Genomic DNA, 12,139 nt, shown 5'->3' with positions numbered 1-12,139 from the left:
GTAATTCAAATGACTGTAAATCACGACTATCATTTTTCTACCACTGAATGTTCTGCTGGGCTGCTAGGTGCAGCCTCATTTTCTGTGGGATCGTCCACCTTAGCCCCATGTGCTTGCTTGCAATGAGAGGCATGAATCCAACTTTCTATTTTGGGTCCATATTTGTTTCTATTCTTATCAATCTCCTATGGTTTATCAATTCGTTCCAAGATACCGCAACCAAAGGTTTTAACCAAAGCTCTACCAAACTATTTCCAATTTGAACAAAAAATGCCAGTGAAACAATGATTCGAAGGATTAACTTCAAGGGGTCAATAAATTTATCCTATAGCCAGATCTAATTTTCCCATCCAATAGTTTGCCTTGCCACATGTCATATTATAACACCTTAATAAACCTTCGAAAAAATGTTTCCCATCTCAACAAATTTCCTTTTTTACAAATAGCCATGTGTAACTTACGTATTTAACTACAATTTCCTCTCAATTTGTTTGGCCTAACTGGCCGCAAAAGTGGCTGCCAGCATGCAGTACCGTTTTTTATCTACCAAGGAAGTGTTCCACACAAGACCTCTACCAAAATGTTGTTTGTAAAAACAAATCTGGGATTTCTGATTACATGGATGCACTCTCAGGACATTTTCAGGCTGCTGTTAACAATCCACTACGATGACTTAATTCCTTTACCCACAATCAAATAATTAGTACAAATTGAGGATATTATCCCTATCACATTCTTTTATAGATTCATTATGTTGGATCTAATTTTTCCCATAATTTTCCACTGCTGTAAGGCGGAACAATAGCTCTCATAAGTCTTAGTAATATCGTACTTAATTTGCCCAGCAGAGAATAATTTATTTACTATCCTTTCTCATCTGTTAACCAGTGTCTTTGTTTAAACTCCAGAACTGAAAAACCCACAATAGTTCAAACCAGCAAAATTTTCTTTACTCTTTTCCCATATCATCTATGCCTAAAACACATCCATACATACAGCACAATTTATATGCTGATAAAATTCAAGTTTATATATATAAAATCCATGAGCAGAGTATTCTGGGAAGTCAGTGTAAGACCTCTCCCAAATTTGGATGATTTTGTACTTCCTCATTTCCTTTTATGAAGCTCATATCCATAAATAGATGTTATTCTCATATACATTCTATCAAAAATGGAATCCCAAAATTACTCACAATTTTACTATTAATTAATGGCTGCTCATAACCCAGCACATCAAATTTTTTATATTCCATTTCCCTTGACAAAAGAGATAATGTTCATAATCAAATTATATTTCTATTTTATTTTACGGATTCTCTGGATATTCAATCCCATCCACATATCCCAATCCCATCCACATATCACTATCCATTTCCAGACAGGCACACTGTCGGTGTCAACAATCTTGTAAGATTGATACACAAAAACACACACACACATGCATTATGCATATTTGTTTGCGTTGGAACCATTATTTACAGATCAGATGGGTGTCAATTTTATTTCAATTTCATAAAATTTGTCAATCAAATTCAAAATGCTTATAGACAAATAAACCAAAAGTCCATTCTTAGAAAACCCTTATGATGTCAAATTGAAATTACCCTTTCTGCCTTCACAATAATCTATCCAAATTTTGACTACACACCCATTTGCATGTCAGTCGACCATTGACCTATCAATCGTGCGGAACAATAGTCCGAAATTCCCACCTGATCATCATGTGACTCTTGTTACTTGGTTTGCCAACAATTGCAACGCAATTGTTCCAAACTTTGTAAATTAAAAATTGCTGTGCCCAAAATAGAAGATCCAATTTTGGCATTTGATCAATTAATTATTAATTTGTTAACAAGCAAAAAGAAAAATGAATCATTCTTGCTCTGAAAACTTTTCAGACACAAGAATCATTGACAGTTGTTCATGTTTGTCCAGTAATCGAATCTGTTGAGGCCAATCATCATTTGGGATTTGCAGCAATGAAGGCCTAATCATTGTCTGAGGTACCGGTAAGCACTGGTACCCTTGATCTTGGTTTGCCCCATGACCTTGTCTTCCTGTTGACATACGGACATCTTCTTCTCCAATGTCCCATCTTTCCACACTCGAAACACCGGTTTCTGTCGTTGTCTGATCTGTGCACCTGTGCACTTGTATTGCTGGGCTGCATCTCTACATCCCTGAGTTGCCACTGCAATCTCTCGTTATCTCCTGAAACACGAAAAAATTCTCTGTACCGTCCTTTTTGGGGAGACAACTGGAAATCAGATGGGACAACTGTCACTTTCATTCCTAATTTCGAGGGCAGTTGTGCATTTGTCTCCTCCACTGTATCCTGTATCCTTTTTATTTTAAGTTCTAGTTCCGTTATCCGTTCTTGCTGTTCCCGTTGTCTGGATTCACCATCCCAAAGATGGAATGCAAGCCAGTCTACCGTTAGATTCTGTCTCTTCCTGGCTTTCAATCTTTGTTCCAATCTTTCCAATCGACTTCGCTCAAATGTACCATCTCTTGGAAACTCCTCATCATGTCCCTTTGTCCACAAATACCAATTCTCGACCTGCCTTATAGCTTCTGCACCATAACGGTCGTACATATGATGTGTACAAGTACCTTTTTGTGGAATCTCTGGTTGTCCTTGTGTATTCTTGCAGGCTCCATTTCCCATTCTGCCTTTTATCAAAGTAGCGTTGGATGTGTTGTAGTTTGTTCCTCTAAAGCTTCACTCGTACCTCCAGGAAGGATCTCTCCACCTGTTCAAACGGTGATTTCCAGAGAATCTCTCTCACCTGTGGCTTTTGCACAATCCAATCTCACAGATCAGTATTTGCATATGAGCCAGAGGGTCAGTATGAAATGGGTGAATCCTCAGGTGTCCGCTCTGTTGAAGGGGAAATCACACAATGGTAACCGCACATATATATCTATATATAAACTCACCACCTTGCTCAATATTCCCAGGTTGTCTCCACATTGTTAATATCACGCAAAGATATCAAAGCTTCTTTCTTGAGACCGCATTTTCATCAATCAAACAATCAATATATTCAATTCAATTTATTCAGTTCAATTTATTCAGTAAAATTTATTCAATTAAATTCAATCAATTAGATTCAATCAATCAGATTCAATCAATCAACAATTCAATCAATTATTCAATTTCAATTAATTCATCAATATTCATCAATAAATCAAATTAATCATTTTGGATGTCTCCTTGCATAAGCCCTTTCCCCAATGATGTCAGGACAGGTCCATCCATTGACTGAGATCGAATTTCATCGGTCGTCACCTCGGATTCGTACCTCATGTCAATTGATGAATCGCCGTCCTGTCCTAGGGTCATATCTGACATATTTTCCCATTTTGCCTGGTCTCCACAAATTTTCTTTGCAACCACTAAAGGCAACTCATCCTTCATTCGTGAGACAGCCAAAATGGATGGCAGATATTAAAGTTCTTTGGGAAAAATATCTCATCATTTTCCTTTTAATAGTACCCAAAATCTCTTGGCAATATAAATTTCGTAAAACTCCTGAAATGGGACTGTAAAATTTCTTCAATCATGCTAAATTTTGAAACTCCATCGCTTGTAATACCCAATTTATCCCATAGGGCTTGAAAGTTCTTTCTCAAGTTCATGCAGCATTCTGCATTTGAACCCTATGATATCATTCATAATAATCATCATGATTTTATAGTCATGGTCCTATCATAATCATCTATTTAAACGAACATTTCCTTTATCACCACAGCTATGTGGTATAATCAACAATAGAATAAAACTGTACATAGCAACAGGCTACCTCATGGCCACTTAGTATACCTATTGACAATAAGTCATAACAATATCGAATAATCATTGAACAATTCAAAAATCGCTTCCACTGCTCTAGCCGCAGCATCCGTGATATTTGTTTGCTCATTCCCTATTCCTGATTCGTCATCAAGGATCTCCATCATCACACAGCGTACTTAATTCCGCATTTTAATGAGAATTCAACAGGAATTTACGACTCAAAGGAAAAAGAACGAGCAGACCTTTTGCAGGATGATCGTTACAAAATCGTTACATATATTAAAGTATTTATAATGTCGACAAATCATATCTTAATTCTTGCAAGATTTGGTTCTTTGAATAAATCACAGCACCGGGAGGACCAGCTCCAAAAATGGATCTTTGTGTTTATTCAGCACCCTAGTAATTGGTTCTTTGTGTACTAATTACACAGCACCCAGGCCCCGCTCATATGGATCTTTGTGCAGCGCTGCACAGCACCTGAGCAAAAAGGGGTTTCATCTACATTTTCCCTATCCGGCGTACCATCCGTGATATTTGTTTGCTCATTCACTATTCCTGATTCGTCATCAAGGATCTCTATCATCACACCGCGTACTTAATTCCGCATTTTAATGAGAGTTCAACAGGAATTTACGACTCAAAGGAAAAAGAACGAGCAGACCTTTTGCCGGACGATAACTGGAATTAGTCGTGAAAATATATCCAAATACACAAAAATACACACCCACACAAATAAACAACATTTATTCCGTTTCACAGAACAAACATTTCCTCTATCATGACATGCATGTCTTCAAAATTATATGACCAAGAGAAAAGTAAAATTAATTATAACTGCGAGCAGTGATAATCCGGGGACCATACCGCTCCATCCTGATTGGACGAGTGCGTGCTAGAGTCGTTAACAACGACAGTCCAGCTCCGATTGTTCAAAATTTCAACTCAATCGATCGAAAAATGAACGCAGGGATGCATTTTAAAGGTGCAGTGGCACTAACTGAGTTGCCACGAATATGGCCACGAAATTGCCAATATGGCCATCACAAAATATTTTCCTTAATCAATTGGCTCATAGCATAACCAATCTGCAAGTATTTCATCCGAAGATGTATCTCTGAGGACTTTTAATTAAATAAGTCATTTATAAATCAACGAGTTAATTTATTAAATGATTAATCAATAAATCAATATTTTCCTTGACAGCCACATCACTTGGTCAGTGTCATGTCCAAATATCAGCTTCCTTACTCAAAAGGTGCCTGAGTTAATGTAATGTAATTACTGTAATAAGATTACTGCAATTACTGTAATGATTACTGTAATTACTGTAATTACCGGAACTGTAATTACTGTAATTACCCCAGGTAATTACTGTAATGTAATTACTGTAATTTAATAAGAAATGTAATTAATTAAATGAGTACTTCATTAATCGCTCATAATGAAATAATTCCTTAATTTTCATTCGATTCACTTTACATTCGACTGGGATTTATATATCCGTCAACTATTTTATTCAATCACTACATTTTATTCAACATAGGCCAAAGTCCACAACAATTTGAAAAATCCTTAATTTTCATTCGATTCACTTTACATTCGACTGGGATTTATATATCCGTCAACTATTTTATTCAATCACTACATTTTATTCAACATAGGCCAAAGTCCACAACAATTTGAAAAATCCTTAATTTTCATTCGATTCACTTTACATTCGACTGGGATTTATATATCCGTCAACTATTTTATTCAATCACTACATTTTATTCAACATAGGCCAAAGTCCACAACAATTTGAAAAATCCTTAATTTTCATTCGATTCACTTTACATTCGACTGGGATTTATATATCCGTCAACTATTTTATTCAATCACTACATTTTATTCAACATAGGCCAAAGTCCACAACAATTTGAAAAATCCTTCATTTTCATTCGATTCACTTTACATTCGACTGGGATTTATATATCCGTCAACTATTTTATTCAATCACTACATTTTATTCAACATAGGCCAAAGTCCACAACAATTTGAAAAATCCTTCATTTTCATTCGATTCACTTTACATTCGACTGGGATTTATATATCCGTCAACTATTTTATTCAATCACTACATTTTATTCAACATAGGCCAAAGTCCACAACAATTTGAAAAATCCTTCATTTTCATTCGATTCACTTTACATTCGACTGGGATTTATATATCCGTCAACTATTTTATTCAATCACTACATTTTATTCAACATAGGCCAAAGTCCACAACAATTTGAAAAATCCTTCATTTTCATTCGATTCACTTTACATTCGACTGGGATTTATATATCCGTCAACTATTTTATTCAATCACTACATTTTATTCAACATAGGCCAAAGTCCACAACAATTTGAAAAATCCTTAATTTTCATTCGATTCACTTTACATTCGACTGGGATTTATATATCCGTCAACTATTTTATTCAATCACTACATTTTATTCAACATAGGCCAAAGTCCACAACAATTTGAAAAATCCTTAATTTTCATTCGATTCACTTTACATTCGACTGGGATTTATATATCCGTCAACTATTTTATTCAATCACTACATTTTATTCAACATAGGCCAAAGTCCACAACAATTTGAAAAATCCTTAATTTTCATTCGATTCACTTTACATTCGACTGGGATTTATATATCCGTCAACTATTTTATTCAATCACTACATTTTATTCAACATAGGCCAAAGTCCACAACAATTTGAAAAATCCTTAATTTTCATTCGATTCACTTTACATTCGACTGGGATTTATATATCCGTCAACTATTTTATTCAATCACTACATTTTATTCAACATAGGCCAAAGTCCACAACAATTTGAAAAATCCTTAATTTTCATTCGATTCACTTTACATTCGACTGGGATTTATATATCCGTCAACTATTTTATTCAATCACTACATTTTATTCAACATAGGCCAAAGTCCACAACAATTTGAAAAATCCTTCATTTTCATTCGATTCACTTTACATTCGACTGGGATTTATATATCCGTCAACTATTTTATTCAATCACTACATTTTATTCAACATAGGCCAAAGTCCACAACAATTTGAAAAATCCTTAATTTTCATTCGATTCACTTTACATTCGACTGGGATTTATATATCCGTCAACTATTTTATTCAATCACTACATTTTATTCAACATAGGCCAAAGTCCACAACAATTTGAAAAATCCTTAATTTTCATTCGATTCACTTTACATTCGACTGGGATTTATATATCCGTCAACTATTTTATTCAATCACTACATTTTATTCAACATAGGCCAAAGTCCACAACAATTTGAAAAATCCTTAATTTTCATTCGATTCACTTTACATTCGACTGGGATTTATATATCCGTCAACTATTTTATTCAATCACTACATTTTATTCAACATAGGCCAAAGTCCACAACAATTTGAAAAATCCTTAATTTTCATTCGATTCACTTTACATTCGACTGGGATTTATATATCCGTCAACTATTTTATTCAATCACTACATTTTATTCAACATAGGCCAAAGTCCACAACAATTTGAAAAATCCTTCATTTTCATTCGATCGCCATCTTTCACAATAATTCTGGACCGGCATGAGGTGGGATTGTCTGTCATGAATTTATTAGTTGATCGAACGAGTTTTTAGAAATGGCGGGAAAACTGAAAAAAAATTATTTATTTCTTTATTTAAAACGGGTGTACACAATTGTACACGTATACGGACCTTACCGAACCTTACCGAACCGGCAAACAAATCTACTCATGGTGCACTTCATGAGCCGATTTGCCTGCAGACCAGAGTAAGGCTTTTAATACTCAGCGTATAATGTACATATCCTCGCAAGCTCACGAATAATAGAATTATTTAAAACGTTCCATCCTTGGATTACCTATAGACAATCACAAGTCCCACACACATCCCCTAGTAATTGGTTCTTTTTTTTTTTTTCTTTCATATTTCATAATGGACCATCCCCAAGATGCTTACCTTGGCGAGGTCCACTCGAAAATCCAAGCGGTGCCTCCATTTGTTAGGGAAGTGTTGAAGGGACTCAAGACGCCAGTGGTCGGACACAGGTTTTACAAAAGGTCTGGTTTATTAACTGGTTATTCACTTTACATTCCATTTACCAAATAATACCGCATAATATAATGGATCAGGTTTACTCTTTTCGCATGGTCCTTCTCGTTCGGCCGATGTTCCTCCGCCATGCTCGTCCGTTCCGTCGGTCAGAGCTCCTGATAGCAAGTCCTGCTCACTCCACGTTTGCTCTCGTTTATATCGCCAAGCTGGACTTAATCTCCTCTCCGCTAATGTCCCGAGGTCATGCATCGCACCGAGTCCTGGCATCAGCTCGCTCCCCTCCTGCTGTGTAAATGGAAATCACAGCAGGGGGGGGGTGCTCTAGCCTGGGGCCTTGACCAGGTGTTTCAAGAGATTACATTGTTCATACACATTCCTAACTCATTTACAAACCCGTCCCCCACAGAGTTTGCATGTAAAATGCATCTGCTTTGTTACTAGGTCAACCAATAAGTTACCAGTGCCAATTAATAAGTTACACTGAATTACACTTCCACAGTGGCGAGACCGGTCGAGGCCCACCTTGGTCGGACCGGGCCCATTTCGCAATTAAAAGCTGAGCTGAATTTTTGTAGTCAATCTTCTACGGCCACGAGTAAAAGCTGAATTATAGTAGTAAATTCATTCAAAAAGAACCCGGGCAACGCCGGGTGCTTTCGGCTAGTATATATAAATCTTACTATAATTCACCAAATGTCTGTCCGTCCGTTCCAAGGTACTGCAAAAACGGCTGAACCGATCACAACGATATTTTGGGTGGGTATTCCTGGGACCCCTGGGAGTAAAATAGACGATATTGTTTTTCCAAGTTTTCCAATTTTCCAGTTTTTCCAAACACGATGGAATAATATTTACCGATATGAACCGTGATGTGGCTTTTGTTGAAATTCTGCAAATTCTGTTTATTCTACGTACCAGGATAGAGTAAATAGACTTCTGACGAACTCTTCCTATATAAACGTGCGGCTCCGAAGTAACATGGCAGCATGTGCAAAGCGACTGAGAAACAGGTGTAGCGGCCGCTTCTGTTTTTGCAGAATTCAATCTTTTTTCAAAATGGGCGCCATGTACTGTTTATATTTTGATGATTTGCATGTGATATGATTCAACGGATGTTTACAGTCATGTGAAAAAGGAAGTACACCCCATGTAAAGTTTTGACTTTTTCAACATATTTCGACGTACAGCTATTTGATCTTCATTTCAACAATATTGATAAATAAAGGTGATATAATATAACAAATATCATGAAACATTTACATTTTGTAGTCCATTGTATAATTTAAATAAACATAAATGCAAATTTCACATGTGGAAAAAGTAAGTAAACCCTTGGCTCTAATAGGTGGTATTGCCCCCTTTGGCAGAAACAACCTCAAGTAAGCCTTTCTTATAACTGTCTACCAGTCTCTGACATCGACTGGGAGAAATTTTTGCCCACTCCTCCATGCAGAATTCTTTCAGCTGTGTGACGTTTGAGGGGTTTATTGCATGCACAGCTCGTTTCAAATCCCGCTACAACATCTCGATGGGATTTCGATCCGGGCTTTGACGTGGCCATTCCAGAACCCTCCATTTCTTTCTTTTCAGCCATTCCTTGGTGGATTTACTGGTATGTTTAGCGTCATTGTCATGTTGCAAGTCATTGTCAAGCACCTTCGGTTGAGCTTCAACTTTCCGACAGATGGCCTCACATTATCCTCAAGCACCCTCTGGTACAATGAAGAATTCATAATGGATTCTATGATGGTGAGCTTCCCAGGCCCTGATGCAGCAAAGCTGCCCCAAACCATAATATTTCCACCACCATGCTTTACAGTTGGTATCAGGTTCTTGTGGTCAAAAGCTATCTTTGGTTTTGGCCAAACATGTCTTAATAATAATAATAATAATACATTTATTTTATATCGCGCTTTTCAAGAAGCCCAAAGACGCTTTGACAGAGTACAAAAAACAAGTGCAAAAAGACAAAAATCAACCATAATATTTCTGGTACTGTGGCCAAATAGCTCTACCTTTGACTCATCTGTCCAGAGCACATTGTTCCAGAAGTGCTGGTCTTTGCCTCTGTGTTCATTGGCAAACTTTAGTCTTGCCCTGATGTTCTTTCTGGACAGCAAAGGTTTCCTCCTGGCACACCTCCCATGTAGATCAAATTTGTGCAGCCTCTTTCTAATGGTAGACTCATGCACTTTGACATCAACAGTGGCAAGAGCTACCTGTAGGTCCCGTGATGACATTCTGGGGTTCTTAGAGACGTGTTTCAGCACCTTGCGGTCTGCTCTCGGGCTGAACTTGCTGGGGCGGCCTGGCCTGAACAAGCTGGCAGTTGTTTGGAATCTTCTCCACTTATAGATGATCTTCCGGACAGTCGAATGATTGATTTCAAATTGTTTGGTGATCTTTTAAAATCCCTTCCCAGACTCGTAGGCATCTATAACCTTCTTTCTGAAGGCCTCAGAGAGCTCTTTTGATCTAGGCATGGTGACGCTGCACACCTCATCAACAAAGAGCAAACCAAACTAAATGTATGAGGTTTAAATAAGACAGGTTCCTCGAAGATCTTCTCCAACGATGTTCCAATCATTTGCACCTGAGCTGGTGCACCTGATTCTAATTTTAGGTATTTGAAGTAGTGATAAATGTAGGGGTGTACTTACTTTTTCCACATGCGAAATTTGCATTTATGTTTATTTAAGTTATACAATAGACGACAAAATGTATATGTTTCATGATATTTGTTGTATTATATCACCTTTATCTATCAATATTGTTGAAATGATCAAATAGCTGTATGTTGAAATATGTTGAAAAAGTCAAAACTTTACATGGGGTGTACTTACTTTTTCACGTGACTGTATATGAATCGTTTAAAATTTTAAAAAAAAACATTCAATTTCTGATATTTTGCCTTTTCATTTGCACTTCCCAATTGAAGCCCCGCCCATAGGGCGGGTACCGTTTCTAGTACATATAATATTATTTCCGTATTATAGATTATTATTACATTTTATTTATGAAAATATATATTATTATTTATAATATATATATATATATATATATATATATATATATATATATGTATGTATATATATATGTATGTATATATATATATATATATATATATATATATATATATATATATATATATTGCGGATCTCTCGAGCCCGTCGATGTATAGAGGGGGGTTAAACCCTTTTCCCCCTTCGAGCTTCGAGTCCACAAGGCCGAGCCGCCACTCCCGTAGCGAGCGTGCGGAAGGGTATCGGGTCGAATCCCCACGTACCTTCGGTACACACGCCGCCACGAGAACGGGGACTGGGCCTCGCACGAGCCACGCTAATCGGATACGCCGAGCGGTTTGCATGTCACGTGACTCGTGCCGTTAATTCTTATTGAACCTGATTTGAGCGGTTTTATTCGTGCGATGCTCGGCCAATGGTGTGAAATGACGTGCTCGGTCAAATGGAAGGAAAAACACAGGTTTATTTACAATTTATACACTGATCAGGGTAAAGAGAAGAGACACAGAGCAGATACTTAGTCAATCTTACTTAATACACAGACAAGGGCCCACTCACTCACGCAGGGAAAAAGGAGGAAGGAAAAGTACACGCTCCAAACGCGCCTTGGCGCCGTTCGCTCCGGACAGCTCGCCGGGCGTGGCCCTCAAAGTGTTCGCGGCACGTGTGCAGGGACCTCAGGTAGGGAGATCGTGCGTCTGTGGCCCCGGGAGGGATCGTCCTTGCAAGCGTGATTAACAGCCGCAAAGCGCAGGGCACAGGGAGAGTTCGTGCACAGAGAGAGCTGGGGGCAGAGAGCGTTCGTTCACAGACCTCTTGGACAGAAACTCTGTGTCTCGTTCTTTCTACTCTGACTGAAGCTCTGACTCTCCGACACTCTGACTCAACCAGATGACTCTGACTTTCCCTTGTATTGGTCTCTCTCGGCGACTGGCGTGGGGGGCCCGGTGCAGGGTCTTATAGCCCCGCCCCAGAGTCTTACCCGAATGTTCCAAGCCCCTCCTCTGGCTGCTGTTGTTAGCCACTCCCCTGTAGCGTTCATTGGCTGCCTGCCGCTTACCGGCCACTCCCCTGCAGCTCCTCCTTTGGGCCTGCCAGACTTGTTCTAGGCCCTAGCACATGGCATTCTAGCCCAATCGAGGCCTACACTTACTGGCCTGCTCAACGCATACTAACACAGGAAAGGAGACTATGCTT

The 12,139-nt window shown here is 38.1% G+C and overlaps 1 protein-coding gene across 1 annotated transcript in view; it reads left to right on the top strand.

The window, feature by feature from the left end:
* The window catches only part of LOC144892080 (otogelin-like), a 42,167-nt gene extending 30,330 nt beyond the window's left edge, over positions 1 to 11,837 (top strand). Inside the window, exons 12-13 of the mRNA XM_078777247.1 lie at positions 7,816 to 7,924; positions 11,672 to 11,837. Coding sequence (XP_078633373.1) covers positions 7,816 to 7,924; positions 11,672 to 11,837 — 275 coding nt within the window. The remainder of the gene's footprint in view (positions 1 to 7,815; positions 7,925 to 11,671) is intronic.
* Positions 11,838 to 12,139: the final 302 nt, after the last annotated feature.

The sequence above is a fragment of the Myxine glutinosa genome, chromosome 5 (assembly GCF_964187855.1).
Source record: "Myxine glutinosa chromosome 5, kmMyxGlut1.1, whole genome shotgun sequence".
NCBI lineage: Eukaryota > Metazoa > Chordata > Myxini > Myxiniformes > Myxinidae > Myxine > Myxine glutinosa.
This window is presented reverse-complemented; position numbering and strand designations above follow the sequence as displayed.